The sequence below is a fragment of the Impatiens glandulifera genome, chromosome 2 (assembly GCF_907164915.1).
Source record: "Impatiens glandulifera chromosome 2, dImpGla2.1, whole genome shotgun sequence".
Classification (NCBI taxonomy): Eukaryota; Viridiplantae; Streptophyta; class Magnoliopsida; order Ericales; family Balsaminaceae; genus Impatiens; species Impatiens glandulifera.
The window spans coordinates 44682668-44702450 of record NC_061863.1 but is presented as its reverse complement, the minus strand read 5'-3'; the positions used below and the strand labels follow the sequence as shown (position 1 = coordinate 44702450).

The 19783-nt window shown below is 32.1% G+C and overlaps 2 protein-coding genes across 2 annotated transcripts; both read right to left on the bottom strand.

Moving 5' to 3' along the window:
• Window positions 1-425: 425 nt before the first annotated feature.
• Window positions 426-1950, bottom strand: LOC124927964 (PH domain-containing protein DDB_G0275795-like). Its single transcript, XM_047468475.1, has 3 exons — window positions 1663-1950; window positions 1299-1560; window positions 426-1184 (listed from the first exon to the last, which is right to left on the bottom strand). The coding sequence occupies exons 1-3, from the start codon at window positions 1765-1767 to the stop codon at window positions 712-714; spliced, it is 840 nt and encodes a 279-aa protein (XP_047324431.1). The 5' UTR covers window positions 1768-1950; the 3' UTR covers window positions 426-711.
• A 1660-nt stretch (window positions 1951-3610) lies between these two features.
• On the bottom strand, window positions 3611-15865 carry LOC124925714 (isoamylase 1, chloroplastic). The gene is made up of 18 exons (XM_047465791.1): window positions 15426-15865; window positions 14744-14923; window positions 14506-14601; window positions 14080-14232; window positions 13383-13474; window positions 12883-13024; window positions 12704-12811; window positions 11299-11384; window positions 10857-10928; window positions 10635-10761; window positions 9075-9161; window positions 6087-6179; window positions 5745-5903; window positions 5059-5142; window positions 4590-4670; window positions 4404-4486; window positions 4198-4315; window positions 3611-4107 (listed from the first exon to the last, which is right to left on the bottom strand). The coding sequence occupies exons 1-18, from the start codon at window positions 15780-15782 to the stop codon at window positions 3829-3831; spliced, it is 2397 nt and encodes a 798-aa protein (XP_047321747.1). The 5' UTR covers window positions 15783-15865; the 3' UTR covers window positions 3611-3828.
• Window positions 15866-19783: the final 3918 nt, after the last annotated feature.

The following is a 19783-nucleotide window of genomic DNA, read 5'->3' as shown; positions in this document are numbered from 1 at the left end:
GCTAAAGGGACTCTTAGAGTGAGGGCAATGTACATTAATGAGTGTGGAAGAATGGACCAATACCATGACCGAGTATTTGTATAGTACTTGTCTTTTAATGAAAAATATACACTATTTTGCTTTTCCGCTTATGTGATTGTTTTCTGTAATTATATGTTTAAACATGATTAGGTTCCACTCAGCTCTATTCTTTTCCTAAAGATACTCGATCGCTGCCAGGAAGAGAGAGAATGAGAGTTTTTTACACTATATTCAAACATTTTTTTTTTCATGGACTCTCTAATCAATAAAAATATGTTGAGCTATCCTCGAATTTGTTCAAAAAAAAAATAATATACTATAAACTCTTTCAATTGTAAATCAACTATTAAACTCTCAATTTAAGAAATGATCATAGGTAAATTTGACAACCTTATGTTCAATGACTTATAAAAAAAAAATACATCTCTTTGGTGGTTGTTAAATGGAGAACATCAACCCCTTCATCTTCTTCTTCTTGTTCTTCAAGGAGGTCGATAATTAGTATAATAGCTTCAATGAGGCAGTAGACAATAGTAGTGACATTTATAACTAGAGAAGAAAGAAGAGGTCGATCCTCCTCCATTGACAAGAATCAACACAGGTTGCTTGCTTGCTCATGATGACTTAACCAAAAATTCCTACTTATACTACCCAATATCTATGTTAGAAAATTAAGAACAATGTTACCAGTTACCACCATTGATACTGCATCTGCATGAGAGGAACCGATGAACTTTGCTGGGGCTGCTGATTATTATTCATCATACACAACTGTTGTTGCTGCTGCTGCTGCTGATACTGTTGTTGTTGTTGTTGCCACTGTAGAAAGTTATCATTCATCTGGCTGCTGTACTGAGGAATCATCATACAGTACTGTTGTTGTTGTTGTTGTTGTTGTTGCAAGTTGTCATTCATCTGCTGCTGCTGGCTGTTATCTTCTTCAATCTCCATTAATGTTGCTTCTCCCATCTGCTCATCCTCCTCCATTTCACCTTGCATATTACTAGTACAAGGAAGCTTCTGTAACGATGGATTCCAGGGTACAACCGCTAGACATTCGTTTCTTCTTGTGTTCTTCCTTCCTTCATCATCATCATCATCATCATCATCTTCTGATGATGATTTTACCAAGCTAGAGTGTTTTGTACTACTAAGTATATCTTCTGCATAATACAATTACATATCAAAATCAACAACAAGCATGACCTAACTTTGCAATGACATATTGAACTAAAACACTAGATCATGGAATATCATATAATCAGATATGTACTTACTTTTAATTTGTGATAGAATATCAGAATCAATAGAAAAACGCGAAGAAGATAGCGGCAATGGTGTTGTTGTTGTTGTTATAATATTGAACAGAACAATATCTCCTCCTCCTCCTCCGTCAACATTCTCAGACATTACCGGCTTAATATTACTCGTAAGGTTATCAACGCCACCGCCGCCGAAGGTAGTAGCATCATCCGGACGATTGATCCACGACGGAAAGTCTGGCTCATCTTCTTCGATTATAGGTGGAAGATCAGCATCCTGTGAAGAAGAAGAAGAAGAAGAAAAGATAATTCCATCAGATTATTAGGCTCATTGTGTGAGTGAGTAAGTAAGTAAGAGAGATAGCAAGGATCTAGCTACCAATCTTCTGATCTTTGTAGCAGGTGAATAGAGGGAGAAATCAGAGAAGTCATCGTTAATATTTTCAATGTCTTTCCTCTTCATCTTCAACAAATGCACGGCCATGATCGATCCAATTAGAAAACCTAATTACTGAAGAAGAAGAAGAAGATGAAAGCGATTCCTTCTTCACTACGTGTTTGATTAAGCTGCTGCTGCTTCTGACCAATTGAATCCGAACTACTTTTCTGACTCAGAGACTAGAGAATGTAATAATCTATCGAAGACGAAGACTCTCTCTCTCTCTACTTTCTAGAACTCTTGAGAACCTTGAAGTCTAAGCCCTTCTTATTTAAGATTGCGGTTATTTAAATAATTTATTGGATTTAATTAATTAATAAAAATAAATAAAATAATAGTGGTTTTATTTTTTAATTGCCTGGTCCTTTGTATGTAATTTATTTTGATCTATTTTATTAAGGTTTTAAATTGTAACATGAATCCAAAAAGTACAAATTTGTAATTAGTTAGGGTTTAGATTAAAATATGAAAAGTAAATTAAAATCTAAATCAAGTCAATGATATGTTGTTGACAATTTTTTTTGGAAAATATTTATATATTATAAAGATGTGAATAATATGTAATAGATATTTGGTTGGATTGATAAAAAAAAATTAATAATTTATATTATTAATCAAATAAAACTAATAAAAAATATACAAACATATTGGTACTCTCTTTTGTTCTTTTATTCACGTGGGTTATTAATTTTAAATGAGTTTATTTTTTAAGTTATTTTTAAGAAATTATCGTAATTGGGATTTTTAATATAATTTTAATCTTTGTAAAATTTTATTATTTAACTTTTATAATTTTATTTAATTATTTAATTTAAATTATTTACATTACATGTAAATGTTTATTTGATTTAATAAGAAAACAAAAATAAAACTTTATATCTTTAAAAAAGAAAACTAGTCAATCAACTTACCCGCCCACCTTTATACATGGCATAACTTTTTTTTTTTTTTTTTTTTAATAAACTTAATACAAATTGTACTTATTATTTACAAATATTATAGTATGTTTTTGGTTAAATTAATTTTTTTTTAATATAAAATTAATTAATATATTTTGAATTTAAAAATAATTAAATATTAAGTTAAGTTTTGATGAACTAAAATATATATTTTTAAGAAATAATTAAATATTAAGTTAAGTTTTGATGAACTAAAATATATATTTTTAAGAGAATGAAAGATATTTTAATTAATAAATTGAGTGATTATATTATGTAAAAAGTTTAATTATTGTTGGATTTAGAAAAACAATTAAAAATTTTCCTTAGTTTGGTCTAAATGATTGTAATATTTGTTGAAATTAGTTGACTTTTTCCCTTTATTTTGGGTTCAAATTGGCTCTTTCCTTTCAAATTGATGTATTATTGTCTAAAATTCCAATGAGCTGAATTATTACATTAAGTATTGACCTTTAAACTTCTCTAGGAAAATGGAAAAACAATAATGTACCAATTTAATTATCTAAAGTATTGATAATTTAAACTGATTTAAAAATTTCAATTATGTACCACTTTTTATTAGGGATGTGATATAAAAGCTTGATAAAAGGAAAAAAATATTAAAGTTAAATATAGTGGCGAGATTAAAGTGACCGTTATAATGTAATAGTATAAATAAAATAGTTAGCTGAAGGAAAGGTTATGAAATGATTTAGTTGAAATTTTTTGTTAGAACTTTTTTCTGTCCTCCCCATTGTATTCACTCTAACCGTTAGGATTTTCTCTTCTCCCCATTGTATTCACCCTAACCGTTAAGATTTTATCTTTTTTCTTTGATTCTTCATTCCTCATCTTAATATATTATTTTATGTTTAAAATTTATATCTAATTCTATTATAAGGTATAAAAAAGTGTTTTGAATATTCCCTTTGTGATCACTGAATGTTGAATACAAGAGATTGTCTTTACTATTGAAAAAGGAAATACAAAAAGTGTGTTTTCACAGAAGAGACTAAAATTTTTAGTAGTATTCTATTATAATAATGGTCAAATGGGTATTTTACTATTTTTTATATACTCCAACCCTTCCTTTCTTGTTCTACCAAGAATATATGCATGTTATTTACATGGCCCTTGACAAGTCTGGTTGGAATCATGGGATTTTACACTAATCACTATTATTATTACTATCATCGGGAGATAGCTGCAGAATAATGGAGGAATAGCTAATCATAGGATATAGATTAGCATCAAGAAAGTTTTTATACTGTTTAATCGCAATCTCCTTTTCAGGAAGATCGTTCGCCATGAAATCAAATGGCGCTGGCTTGCTTGTGTCCACCAGTGGTTCCCATTTGTAACCAGGCCGTTCTGGTAGTGTAATGGTGACCGGTAAATGACTGGTGTTGAAACCAATGTAGATTTCTTGCCCTTTCACAGGGTCGGTCTGCAAAATATGATTATTTGATCAAATAAGCTAATCGTTTTTAAGACAATATGATAAACTGTAAGAGATTATAGCGACAACAATTCATACCAAAGTGAATGCCACAAACCGGCTTGTTTCAGACCAATCTGGAAGCCCGGGGGTATGGCCATGCCATTCTAATCTCTCTGAAGTGGGGAAGTTGTTTAAACAGAGTGATTGACATTGACTGCATTTTATAATGAAACAAAGTTCATAAGAAATCGGAATTAAAAAATTAATCCAGTAGAGTATGAAAGGAGAATGAATGCACTCACTGGCGGAACTTGATCAACAGGCGGCAAAATCTGAAGAAATCAGAAGAAGCCTCTTCCTTTTTATCCCATCGAAAGTAATTCATCTGTGTCAGATGTCAACAGTTAGTAAACAGCTCAAGAAGGCACGGGTGGTTAACGAGTACTACTACTTGAAACTGAAATGGTCAATCTAGTTAGAAAATTCACCAAGTTGTCATGGCAGTATGAATTGTTATTGCCTCCTTTTGTATGGCCATATTCATCCCCCATATAAATCATGGGGACACCCTGATAAAACAAATAAAGTTGAGAAAACAAGTGAGAATGAAGCGTCGTACTTTCAAAGAGATGATTTTGGAAACCAATAAATAATATGCATGAACCGAACAAAACACCATCAGAAACGTTTTGGGATCACTATTTCAGGTTTCAAATCGTTTCCAAATGGGCCAATGAGGAATAAACAAATAGAATCAGCAGAACTCTGCAAGGAATATTCACATTTACTTTTAAGGTAGAAGGTTTCTAAATACAGATCAAAGAAAATTCATCAGAAAATTGTACTTGAGTTCACACCCAGTTCTTTCACCTATACTTTTGTAACATGACATGTGGCGGGTTTTTCAATCTCTATCATAATAACCTATTTGCAAGATATTTATAACAAAAACCTTACATGAGAAACCATGAGGCAAACAAAAAAGTTCCTCATTTGCCGTCTCCTCAACTTCTTGACAGAGATGCTGGCAAATTCACCCTCCTGTAAGGTAACAAATCATCAGAGGGGAAACAAAACTGTTTACAGGTTATTTGGATTACTAATGGCTCAGACACCTTTTCCGTTTTCAAAAATTATTATGCTAAATGCTAATGGTTGCTTCTATTTAGTTATTCGCTTCAGATAACTACTGTGCCATTCAAGGAAAGCATCTTCATTGGTTTTATGAGACTAAAATTACAGGTAGACAACCTCAAATACAAAGCAAGTAAAGAAACTAAGATGGCAGGATAAAAACAGTAGACTTATTAAGGAAAATTGACTCAATTTGAAGCATAGGAATGTGCATAAAGAGTTAAAATATTGAATGAAGCACATGAATGTGCATAAAGAGTTAAAAAATATTTGAATGAAGCATATCTTGATATTTTGTCATGAAATTGCATATTGTCATGCATGAAAGTCAAGGAACATCATTCACCAAGGAGAAAAGAAAGAAGAGGTGCACTCTAGCATTGCAGAAGGTCAGGTTACCTTACTGATTGCTACTTGTAAATAACAAGTGGGCTATCCCAAAATTTTATGCCAGGCATCTCACAACCTAGAATGATAATACAAAAATAACACATACCATAAAAATTTACCTCTCCACAGTTCCAACTGTTATTGTGGTTCTCTCCATCATTGTTGTTTTCCGCATTTGACATGTTATGCTTTTCATTGTAGGACACCAAGTCGGCTAAAGTAAAACCATCATGTGCGCAAACAAAATTTATACTGTTCCATGGCTTCCTCCCACCTTCCTAGTGATTCAGTTTTCAGCAAGAAAATGATAGCAAATTTCAAAAGATATTATCCTTCACAAAAACATTAACAAAAGGTATACTATTCAATTACAATGAAAATGTGAGCATAATTGAAATTTATTATAATGGACGAAGTAGAAACAAAGTACTGTAAGCTTTGTGAGCAGTGAAAGAAATAACCTTGTACAAATTAGGACTTCCACAGAGACACTCTGCAAAAGCCCCTGCAAATCCATCTGTACCCTTGATAAACTGCCGTACAACATCACGATACTGCAATAAGAAAATAATATAGTTGATCAAGCACAAGATTTAGTGCAAGAATATAGAATAAAGAATAGTGGGTAGAAATGGAAAAGTATCAAAGCAAGAAAGATAATTGTAGTGAGGAAAAAACTTGGATCCTTCTCTTGCTTAATAAAACATACTAATTAAGCCATACTCAGACAAGCGTTTCACTGAAAACAAGATAGAGTTTGAATAAGTATATAGGGTATGGAATATGCTACTCATTTTTTGTTGTTGTAAAAAGATCAACTTTTCATCAGGAAAAGGAACACAAGTTGCTTACAATTTCAATCATTATCAATAAAGGGAGCAAAAAACAAAATGTAGAAACCATAAAGTTAGATGTGAAATTGCCAATAAGATCAAAAAATCATCATCCCATACAAATCTTCCTTTCCCGGATTGAAACAAATGTGTGCATCATGAATCCTTTAAGTCTATCGTAGCAGTAGCTTTTCCCATCAAAAACTTTTTTGTGTCTTTCTTTCCAAATCGTCCTACATAATGAGAGTCTTTGGTTTCCATTCGACCACAATGTTATTGTTTGATCCCCATTCAATCCATTTAGCCCAAAATTGGAAACATTGTGTGGATTGTTCTAGTGAAAATTAAGAATATTCTGCAGAAGGGCCCACATGCTCTTGGCGAGGTCACAATGAGGGAGATTGTGGTCAATGGTCTCCTCACTCCTACAAAGGCGTCACCTACTAGCCAAGTGAATTCCCTTCTTTTTCAGCTTGATAGCTGTCAAGACTCTGCATAAATTGCTTCCACGAGATTCTAGAGGGAATTTTAGCTTTCCACACATCCTTTCAAGGGAACCATGATGGAGCCTTGAAGAGAGGCATAGTCTTGAAATCAAGAAGCCAATCAAAATAAATATGTCGTCAATCTCCGGGTGAATCGAAACTTGGCTAAGTGTATCCACTCGAAACTTTGGAAAAGGCGTTAGATTAGGATTTGGAAGTTGATGATATGGGATGACATACGGTTAATGAGGTATGTGCTCATGGAAATGACATTGCCTAAAAAATCTTTGGGTAATGTAGAACCTCGTTTTTGGGTGTATTGAAGGAAACATTAGTGAACAAGTCAATTCTAAGAGGTGTTTGTTCTTACACTTTTTGGTAACTACAAAGCTGATGTGGAAAATGTCTTCGGAATTTAGGAATATTTCTATGGTGGAGAAGAACTCTATCGTATTGTCTTTTTTTGAGTACTTGGATGAAGGTGCTAAACGAGTTTGTATATAGCAAATAACTTTTGAAATATGTGACTGATCTCATATTTTCTTTCATTGGGAATAACTAGGTGAGCCATGTATGATGTCAACAAAAATTATGAACCAATGGCTCCCTTTGAGAGTTCAAACTTGAGATGGACCCTCAAACACCCCTATGGATGAGAGCAAAAAGTTAGGAACCTAAATTAGGAAAAAAGAGAGTATGGTTAGAGAGTTGGAAATTTTCACACTGAAGGAAACATGATTTCTCATTAATAAACAAGTTAGGAAACATTTTGACAAGGTATGCAAAATTCGGATGTCCTAATCTTTGGGGCCACATGATTTCGGCATGCTTGTTGGACAATGAATGATAACTAGTTGGGGTTGAGGTTCCGTGCATAAGGATAAAGTTCATGACACATATAATATGATAATTAATCAAGTAAGCTAGTAGGTTAGTTAATTAGTGGGGTAGTACCTTATAAATAGTGGAGTATTATTTGAAGTTATGAATGAAATAGTATTGAATTCTCTCAAAGGTTTAGTCCATTCACTTCTCATCCACATTTTTCTACAAATCCTAGATCTCTAGGCTGGTACAAAGAACATCAAAAAGGTAAGAGACAAATGTTGTTATTTCTTAGAAAAAAAAAAGGACAACTTTTCATTAAAAAAATGAACGCAAGGTGCGATTAAGCATTACAAAAAGGGGAGTGGGTAGGAAAAAACTAAGAATTGAAATATAAAAAAAAAAATAAAAAAAAAATAGATGCCAATAGGATATAAAAAAAATCTCATTTCGTGCAACCTTTTTTTTTCAGATGGAAGCAAACACATGCATTGTGAAGCCTTTGATTTTTTCAAAGTCGTAAATTTTCCCTACAAAAACTCTTATGTTCATTTCTTTCCAAATCGTCAACCACATGATGAGAGGGGTTGGCTTCCAATCATCAGCGATGATATTGCTGAAGCCCCATTCAATCCATTGAGACCAAAAATAGGCAACTGTGGGCGGTACATCCGAGTAGAAATTGAGAAAGTTATGCAGAAGGGCCACACATGTCCCTTGCGAGGTCACAAATGTTGTCCTTTTACAAATGAACTTTTTACAATGATTGAATAAGGGAACTAATATGTTTTATAATTCAAATTGAATTGACTAGAATAATTCATGAATAACGAATCAAAATTTTAACTGATCTCTTCAAGAATACTTGTGAATACCCAAATATATACAAGAAAAAGGACCACAGAAAACCCAAAGGCCTTCTGGGGAAAACAATGGAAACAACTAATTAAGCAACAACTACAAGATAAGCACATACAACAAGTAACCTATGTAGGCATGCTAAAAATGCCCAATATCCAAAGGAAATCTCTTCTCCATCAAAATCCCACAAAACCACAATAACTATATTATTTATCTGCAAATTCTTTTTATAATAAATATATTCTCTATCAACTAATTAAAGAACAATGTACAGTCAACATTGAGGCAGAACAACTGTATCTAGAACGCATTAGTCAATAGACAACAATAAGAACAGATAGAGTGACTAACTAATGAAAAAGTATTTCATCTTTTTCTCCTTTCTTTCCGCATTTGGCATTTATAATAAATATTAGTTAAACATAGTATTATTGAAATCATTTACCTTTCCATTCCATTCAGACCAGATTCCCCAATGTGGAAAATTTCCTACTTGGTAAAGGCCTCCACAATCCCATGCTTCAGCTATAAGCTGTGCAAACACCAACAACATAATGGAGAAAATCGTTCACCTACTATTTCATGCAATGAGGTACAAAAGAAATGCAAATACAAGTCTACACTAGCAATGCATAAGAATAAACTGAATCCTAGAAAGCATAGACACTCAAAAGATAATCTGTTTGAGTACCGAAAACAACTAAATAATGCATGCAAATGTGATGCAAATTAAGAAGATAAGTTTGAGAGGGTTTAAGTTTAGACATTTGCAAACTATATGTATTTTTTTTTGTTGGATAAGGTGCTTCAAAGGCAATCCCTGTGGCACCAAAAGCGTGAATTTAAATACCATTATCAATCCTATAAAGACATTCACATTTTGTGGGTTCGTCATTATTATGAATGTGAAAATGTTGTAAACATAAATTTTGATTACATCCTACTATTTAAACAAGGAACAATACACAATTATAACTACCTCGAACTACTTTTAACCGCTTATAACTATCTATTTAGTATTCATACAATTTTTTAGATAGTTATGGCATAATCCACAAATGAGAAGATAGAAAAATAGGGGATGCGAGGCTCAGAAGAATGACCCAAGAGGTGAGATGAGAAGAAAACCTGAACTATTCAAATTCATTCAATAACAATTTAACATATCTAAATGTATTACATCCTACAACTTAAACATGGAATTGCATTACCACTTATAATTGCTAACACAACTACCTCTAACGACTTCTAACCCCTTATAAATTACTAGTTACTAATTATCTAATATCCATACAAATTATATTAGGCTGCCTGTAATAACAGAGCTGCCCTCCCTTCAAATCTCTCAATCAAGAGATGGTGAGAGAGGAATTCTCATCTCCTTCCATGGAAAACCTTCCTAATCTTGTTCAAGGTTCGCAATCAAACCTTCGACAAGAAGGAGTGAAAGGAAAATGTTGAAGATGTAGACTCCTCACAAATACTAACTATCAAGTTATATTCATACAAAGTGTATTAGGAAGCCCTAGGCTACCAATATTGTAAATCTATACCCTTCTTCTTCCTCTTTTATACATGAATTTAATGTTGATTAATGAGGTGCGTACCAGAGTTATTTTTATATATTAGTGTATATTACGATGCGTTTGCGTAAGATGCATGTCTAGATCCTAACATTTTTCTTGGTGATACTTATGTCTGAATAACTAGGTTGAAAAGAAACCAGAAGTTAAATCCATCTTGGTTCTGAACATTCATTTTCCCAGTACTATCTGAAATTCAGTCCATGTAAAAATCAAATGGAAAATTCAGTCCATTTTCCGGATTGATCATTTCTTGTGCTTTCTCATATATTCATCTTTTACCAAGTACTATCTGAAATTCAGTCCATATAAAAATCAAATGGAAACCTCTACTTCCTCCTTACATGCTTCAGAAAATAAGTACAATGTAAGCGAAGATAAATATTTGCCAATCAAATATTATTGAGGCCTAGATTGAGTACCTTCACTTCACGAAGTATTGGATCATTACTTATCATATCAATCAATGGGGGATTCTCCAGAGGGGTACCAGTTGTTATATTGTCACCATCTATGATGCTCCCATAAATATTATCAGTGTCCCATAAACTGAAATCATAGCCACCAGATGGAAGAGAAGCCAATAACTAGTGTTACAATATACTGACCAAGGGAAGAATGCAGAAATGTGATATAGTACATACCTACTCGCTCTTGTCATGATGGAAGCAAGATCAAAACGAAATCCATCTACATGCATCACCAATACCCAATATCTGTTGCAGAAGTTAATGACTGATGAACTTTGGTCCAATAACAATGGTGTCAGCTATATAGCTTCATTAAATTATTGCCTTTATTTTCAAACTAGGAAAACAAATAAGCTAACAGTCACACTTCCTTAACAGAATGTTTCATGAAGAAATCTACACTCACTAAACCATTTACTCACGAAAGAGTGACTACTATGTGAAACCTAATTATTGTTTTCACGTTATGAACCAAAATGAGGCAAATACTAATTTTAAGAATATTCTTTTGAAGAAGATTAATTGCATATTTTACCATGCGACACGGACTATACAAGTAAAATAGTGAGGCCACAAAAAAAACAAAATGTGGGTTTTTCCTTGGGAGAATACACACCTCAAGCAATCCAATATGAACTTCCGGACAATTGGATGGTTGCAATTGAATGTGTTACCACAACCAGAATAGTTATAGAATTCTCCCTGCAAAACCATCCAAATTTAATTACACTGTAAGAGTATACTGAGAAAACAAGTAATTGGTCTGGGAATAGCATGATTCAATTTAGTTTATTCCCTCATGTTCTTTGGGCACAAACTGTTTAGTGTTAGTATAGAAAAAGAACAACACAGTTTAAAAGTAGACGAAAAGTCACTATGTTTCTGTGTTCAGATTCAAGAATGCAAGCACAGGTATCTAAGAGATATACATCACTTCAGAAGAAAAGAAAACTGTAACTCCTCACCTGTTAGCAGACAAAATTTTGTTACACATGCATCAATTGAACCAAACAAATCATTAAAAATAAAAATACTAGCAGAAAAACAAGTCACAACTATGCATAGAGAGATATGCGTAGACAAAAATGTTAATGCTAGATCTGTATTGTGTGAAGGTTGCAACTAACAATGATATTCATGTTGCTACACATAATGGTAACACACATTCAAGGTGGAAGCCAAATATAGCCAAGAACCAGTTTATAGTACTTCGGATTTAATATTTCAATATAAATAGGGATTGTTAACCTTCGCGACAACTTTATTATTACAAACTTTAACATTTAAGGGGAAAAATAGGGTTGTTGACCAAAAAGATCATAGTCATGAGTTGACAATCCGCTCCATTCAAATTGATATAAAATGAAACATAAAAGGTTCAACTGATCATATTTATGAAGCTAAATATAGCCAAGAATCAGTTCACAATACTTCAGATTCAATATTTCAATAAATAAAGAGGGGACATTCACTTTCGCGAATTTTTTTCTTTCCAAATGGTCCATGCATAATGAAAAATTATGAGAGTCGTTTATGCAGCACGACACAAGCATGAGGAGAGAAAATAAAAATAAAAAAATAAAATAAAAAGCCACAAAACATGAGAATAAGAACAAAAACACAAACACGTCGCCCAACATATTATCGAACTCGTAGATTCTCGAGAAAGACGATTAGTTCTCCGACCGAATACATCAGCTTTCCCGATCGAATCTCAAAAAGTTTCAACTTTTTTGAAAAATAAAATATAAGTTTTGAACTTTGAACCTATTATTATATATACAACACAGAAAGTGTCAACTTTATTACTGTAAACTTTAACATTTAAAAATAAGGTTGTTGACCAAAAAGATCATGGTGATGTTGACAATCCGCTTCATTCAAATTGAGAAAAAATGAAACATAAAAGGGTCAACTTATAATATTAATGAAAAACACATTATCCATGAAACATTTTAAGATAAGAATGATGTGAACATCCAGAGGAGTCCGTATTGAAGATAAAGTGTCAAGAGTATTACCTTTGGTGCAAGCATGTAAAAGACATTGTTATCAACACCTCTGAAAGATAAGTTTAGACCCTTTTCATTCCCTTCAGCAGTATGATTGAAAACAACATCCATGATCACCTGCAAAGTGAAGATTCATATTGAACATGGCATTGCCAAACTGAAAATTTCTAGGCTAAGACAAATCTTACCTCAATTCCTCTTTTGTGCGCTTCCTTAACAAGTGTTTTAAATTCATTTATTGCACCTTGGCCACAGTCTTGATTTCCAGCTGCTGAGTATCTTATCATTGGGGAAAAGTAATTGATTGTTGAATATCCCCAAAAGTTTACTCTGGAAAAAACAATATTTATCATAAATGAATAGTTTTTCTTAAGGTCAAATTTTCATTAAAAAATAAAGAACGTGAGTAAGGTTCAAGATTACATCTAGGTGTTCATAAATGAATACTTGAATAGTACTAGTGCTTAGATACTATCATCCTAACAGTGTGATATTATTCAACTTTCCCATAGACAATTCGTTTTGAGATGGAAAACAGAACGCAAAATTTATAGATCACAAAGTTATAGATTGTATTCACTAACACATCCCTAACTTGAGCTGCTCAAACTGTGATATAGCATAATTTGGTCTCATTCTTGTCGCATAAAGAAATACATTAATACTTCAATAAATAGAAGTTCCTTACTTATAGTCACCCAGGACAGGGTTGTAGCCATGATACTCCAGCTCGTTGAACTCGTGACAAGGCATCAACTCTATACAGTTGACACCAAGTTCCTGAAAGGAGCATGCTATTTTAAATGTATGGGAAATTTCATGTATGAGAAATATTACACCTGTTAATAAAATCCAAGAATCTTAGAATCTCAACATTGTAGAAGGTAACACTCACTCCCTTATCCTATTGAGGTTGATTTAGGATTTCTAAACATAAGTCAAGCACAAACAAGTCTTTTTAGTTAATGATATCATAGTTGCAAGTATGTAAAACAATTGTTATACCTCTGGACATTTACATACAAGTATAAAAAGCAAAAAAAAACATGCTCTCTTTGTGCAAGATTAAAGATGCATGGCCTTGCATTATGCTATCACTTCCCATTGACCTGTCAACACTCTTTTTATCTCCTTCAAATCTCTATCATTGATGTATCCTGTAATGTTGCCTTATTGTTATATCCTCCAATTGTCGCATCATTAGAAGCACTAACACTCAAAAGTACCCAAAACATGCTAAAATTGAAGGACATAAAATCTAATATCATGAGAAAATAGTAGCACAGATTTGGAATTTACTGAAGTAAAGGAATAATTTAGCAGAAAATTCAGGAATCCTTTTCCTCGTGCAGAATTACAAGAAAATAAAAATGGACAGTGTTCACCTTCAAGTGATCAAGTTTCTCCACTACACCCAGATATGTACCAGGAAAGCTTGAACCGGATGACTCATGCATTGTAAACCCACGAACGTGCATTTCATATATTAAAAGAGGTCTTTGTGGAAACATTAGTGGTACATCTCCTTCCCAATCAAACTGAAACACAAACCAAATACACGGTAATAGGGAATAAAAGCACCTCTAACAGCATCCAATATAAGAAAAAGAATAACAAGCTAAAATGGAAACAAAGCATGCAACTTATGAAAAAGATGTTCTCACCAAACTGAAATACAATAACAAATAAAGCTACAGGTATAAAGAACAAACTACACAAGGTTCGGCTAAAGGTATCTATCAGGAAAATAAAAATATAAAAATAAATGCAGCTCAAAGGGCGAGCTAACTATTGGATAATTTATCATGTACCTCATCATTAGCAGAAGAAGGAACCATGCCAGCCATTTGGGGCCAACAATCATCCCCGGGTCCAAGGATACCAAACTTCTCTCTGCTTAGAACAGCCTTCATGGGAATCAACACGAAGGCTTAGTATCAAATGAATTGCAGACCAACTGACACAGGACTACAAAAATAACTACTACAACTTCTCTTAACAAAGTAAATAAGTTAATAAAAAGTAATCCACTTAATGGTGGTCACTAACTTTAGCATAAGGATCCAGCAGTATCTTAGAAGAATCATAGTATTGTCCTTCATGCGGAGAAAACTTCCCATCGAATCTATAGCCATATAGCATATCTTTGAAGTCTCCTTTCACAAGCACATGCCAGATAATTCCTGTCTTGTTAATCTTAGGATCAAGAAAGATCTCTGTTACATTTTTCTGCATCAAAGTGAATGTTGTTGATTATAACCTATACAATCTCTACAGCATCATCCTCAGTATAGATGGAGACTAAACTAAACAGTAAAACATACACAGATTTATCAGTATAGACAGAAGTAGCATCCGCTGCTACTTCTATTTCTTAAGCAAGGTTCTCAGCAATACGTTTATAAAGAAGAGATACTAAGATATTAGTATATTTTTATTAGATTTTTTTCTATTTCCTATGGCACATTGGAAGAAAAACCCTAGGCTTCACCTCATTAAAAACTTGCAGAATATCTTTAAGTAGAGTATCAATTCCCATGAAATCAGCTCAAATGAAACCAGGTATAGTGTTCAAATTCAACGGCATTAGAATTCTGTATCAGTATTGTGAGACAGCCATTTCCATCGTTTCACCAAATTGAACCTATTGGCAAACTTCTCAATAGCAGACAGAAACTGGAAAAGGAGTGAGGGAGAGAGAGAGAGAATGAGAACGAGAACATTTTGATACCTCCTGCAAATCCGAAAGCCTTATCAAACAAAGAGTGACAGTCATAGCTTTGCTAGAGCAAACAGCGAAATTCACTCCGTCATCACAAGCGGTTGCTCCAAACGGCGTTGGATTGCCCGCGAACGTCTTGAATCGACGCAATGTCTGCTTCTCTACCAACACCGCAGTCTCAACTTCCGTAGCTCCGTCGGCAGCTCGAACAACGAGCAGTTTCGCCATTCCGTAATTTTTCACCTCATTCTTACCGATGAAACAGCTATTCCTCTGGAATCTTCTCTTCGGAATTAGCGATGAGTAGACGCGAGGGCTGAACTTGGGAGTAGAAGACGAACACGCAGCAGACTGAACTAACTCCATTTTCCTTGACAAACTTCTTCAAATTGTCAACTTCCTTGCTTCAAAATTGATCGTCTAAGAAGATGACGGCCCTGGGATCTATGGCTTCCGTACTGAGTGGGTTAGTTATCTCGTTTCAGCATTAACAAACAATTAACAACTTAACATTGAAACAAAACTGGATTAACAAGTAACAACTCAACATTTATTAAATAAATCATTTATCACTTTTTCATTTTTGACACGCCATTTTAAGAATATATCTATAAAACAAATGTCATAAGATTAGTTTACAAAATATTCACTTAATTCTTCTTTCCATTAGTTTATTTTAAAAAAAATTATCCATTTATTTATCGATTATCACTTAATTTATTAACTAAAATAATAATAAATAAATTAGAAAAATAATTTCCGATGAATAATTTTTGCGGTCTATAAATCGGATCTTTCACAATTTAAAATAGAATTTTTTAATGAGATAAAGAATGTGGCTAGTCTCTCAGAGTTACCAATTATTTTTGTGAGGAACATTAACGAAGTTAAATTTCTGTCTGAAAGAAAATGGGTCAATAGATATAATAGCATAATGTGCAAGTTCTTAAAGACAATTAAAGAACTTAAACTTATAAATTTGTCTTTGGAAGTTGGTCAATTCACTATTAGGAGAGGTACCGGTAATGGGGTCACGCACATATTCATTTAGAACATAATTACTTTGTTATTTTCATTTGAGAAAAACTTGTTTTACTTACCTTTGATCTAGTTCATTAGAAAAAATGATATCGGCCAATCTATGTTCCTTGTTTGTTATTTTCCCAACTTATTGGCCACGACTTTCATGTAAGGATTAAAGGTGCACAGGAATTTTGGTGATCTTCCTCTTCGGATAGTCTCTAATATTGACGCATCCCCTTCATCTTCATCTTCAGAAGCTTCACAAGCTTCACAAGCTTCGGATTCCTCGCCCAAGTCATTCCATTTAAAAGAGATCTTCGTAGCGTAGAAGAATAACACTAGGGTTTCAAAGTTTAAAGATGATCGCTGAGAGAGAATGTGAATAATCTCTTGAGAATGTGAATAGTGGGATTGCAGCGGGAAGATTTTGTTTTAATCCTTCATTTAGTGATTTTATTTTCACATAAACTAAAACAGAAAAGAAGATAGCTTCACCAGGTTGCGCTTGCAAAATAAAAATAAAAAAGACAGCTTCCCTAGGTTACGTTAGTAAAAAAAATCAAAAAAAAAAAGACAGCTTCACTAGGTTGCGCTTGCAAAATCAGAAAAGAAGAAAACTTCACTAAGTTGCGCTTACAAAATCAGAAAAGAAGACAACTTCACTAGGTTGCGCTTGTAAAATCGGAAAAGAAGCAAGCTTCATTCGATTGCGCTTGTAAAAACAGAAAAGATGAAAGTTTACTAGGTTGCGCTTGTAAAATCAGAAAAGAAGACAACTTCACTGGTTAGCGCTTGTTTCAGTATTTTTAATTCTCCAATAGGATTTACATACATGAAAGAATAAATATTTTTACACAAACGCTTAAAGGTCTTTACATGAATGTGTTGAAGGTTTTCCATAAAGGCATATAAACTGAGTGAAGCGAAGGAAGCTTCACTCAATAGCGCATCTCTTCATTCTGTTTACATGGCGAGTGAAGCGAAGGAAGCTTCACTCAATAGCGCATCTCTTCATTTTGTTTTACATGGCGTTTCTGTTATTTTACATGGCGAGTGAAGCGAATGAAGTTTCACTCAATAACATATCTCTTCATTTTGTTTTACATGGCGCTTCACTGTTTAAATGGCGAATGAAGCGAATGAAGTTTCACTCAATATTGTCTCTCTTCATTTTGTTTTAATGGCGCTTTTGTTGTTTTACATGGCGAGTGAAGCGGAGGAAGCTTCACTCAATACCGCATCTCTTCATTCTGTTTTACATGGCGCTTCTGTTGAACCCGGAATGAAATTCGGGTTTCAGTTCTCTTTCACTTTCTTTCAACCCGACCATTAATTTATTAATATAATAATACTGTTAAAATTTGATTGATCCGAAACAAGGGAACACCCTATTCAGTATCTCCCTATTCAGTATCTGATTGCCTCTTAGATTAAAAAAAAAATTCGCTGTTCAAATGGTAAAGTTTAACCTCATAAATTAAGCATAAATTGAGGTAACAATATTTACCATTCATAAAATCTTATTTATTGTGTAATAATTAATTAATAATATAGAAAATTAGAATGGACTAATAGACATCTTCTTCTCTCCTCAATTTAATACATTTTAAAAAAAATTAAATTTGTAATTAACCATTATTGACACTTAAATTATCACTAGATTCATATTCTGAATTACAATTTAAAATTGAAAAAGATCTTATCTGAAATATATGATCTTTTATAAATAAATAAAATACTCACAATAGTGCTTCTAACTATTTAAAGAATAAGTGTTTCTTTGTGCTCATGTGGTTGAAAAGTGCACGTGATGTTATTTAATTAACACCTTATCATATATAAGATATAGATGACCGACCAATTCAATGCATAATAAATAAATTATGAACACGTAGAAGAATAACCACCTGCCCTTGTTATGTCTATTTATATATATTTTATTATTTCTACTGTCATATATAAATTATTTATTATTTCTGGAGAAGGAGAAGCCATTTAGCCAACTACTCATTAACTATATTCTAATTTAGTACTTAGTTAAGTCGTCTTTGTTCGGCTTTAGGTGTGGTATGAATATAACCCCACAATTATAATTTTTACTTCAACTCTACTTAAATAGTTCTATATATGAGAGGTTAGAATGTAAATATAAAAAATAAAATAAAATTCATTAATAATAATAATAGTAATAACAATGACTGTGTTGTTGTTACCTCTAAATGTTCTATTTTTTTTTTATTCTTATCTGATTTTGAATAATTGATATGTCTAGATAAAACGATTGTATAAACATATCTAAAAAAACAACACCATCTTCATCTTACACTTAAATTTGACACCAAAATAGGTTTTTTTTATTCTCCAAACTTAATTCAATTTTCATTTGTTCACATACACATTTATTTTTTAAACTATAAATTGATCATTTAAGTATTGATATGAATTAATTTTATATATTTAGTTTTTTATATAACTTTTTTATATAATTTGTATATATAATTTTTTTATATATATAATTTTTTATTTTTATCCTACTTTTGTTTTGTTAATAATTATTTATATATCATAAATTTATAATAATTAACAACATTAATAAAAAAAATAACTAAAAATAAAACACAAAAGCAGGAAAAAACAATAATATATTACAAGCTAGGAAAAAACATTTAAATTACTATATAAATAATAAAAATTATATTTCCCATAATAATAATTAAAAATACATGATAAATAATAAAAATTAACAAGAAACAATAAAAATATGATTAATAATTTGGTAAACTAGTATCCCTTCCTCAAGATTATTGAAATATTATAAAAATATACCTATTTAAATTGGAGAAAATAAGTGTTGCAGATATAATATATATATATATAATATATATATATATATATATAATATTGCATAACATGATTGTTGAGGATGAACGTACCTATTAAAACTTTGAAATAAAAAAAAAATTCGCTGGATATCGAAATGACAATAAATAAAAATACTTCATTTAAAGATTTCATATCTTGATACGAAAAAATAAGAAATAAAGAAGTTCACATAAAAAAATTCACATTACGAAATGTAATGTATTAATTAATTATTTGGGAAAGAAATACACCAATTGCGAGAATTGATACATAGTCTATTTTATGTACAAAGTATTTTTAATATGATTTGTTTTGATGTATTTTTTTTTTTATCATGGGGTGTAATTTGCGTTTGTTTAATGATAATTATTTTTGTTTTTTAATGTGTATAAAATATTTATCTATAGTTAAATTTATCATAATTTTTTTTTAATTGAATAAGATAAAATATTAGGCTTCAATTTATTAAAAAATTTATTTGG

Coding starts and splice junctions, on each gene's coding strand:
- LOC124925714 (XM_047465791.1), bottom strand. CDS start 15,782: ATGGAGTTAGTTCAGTCTGCTGCGTGTTCGTCTTCTACTCCCAAGTTC. Junction 9,162..10,634: donor CAATACTTCGTGAAGTGAAG/GTACTCAATCTA, acceptor GTGTTTGCACAG/CTTATAGCTGAAGCATGGGA. Junction 5,904..6,086: donor GAAGTCCTAATTTGTACAAG/GTTATTTCTTTC, acceptor CTGAATCACTAG/GAAGGTGGGAGGAAGCCATG.
- LOC124927964 (XM_047468475.1), bottom strand. CDS start 1,767: ATGGCCGTGCATTTGTTGAAGATGAAGAGGAAAGACATTGAAAATATT. Junction 1,561..1,662: donor CTACAAAGATCAGAAGATTG/GTAGCTAGATCC, acceptor TCTTCTTCACAG/GATGCTGATCTTCCACCTAT. Junction 1,185..1,298: donor TATTCTATCACAAATTAAAA/GTAAGTACATAT, acceptor TGTATTATGCAG/AAGATATACTTAGTAGTACA.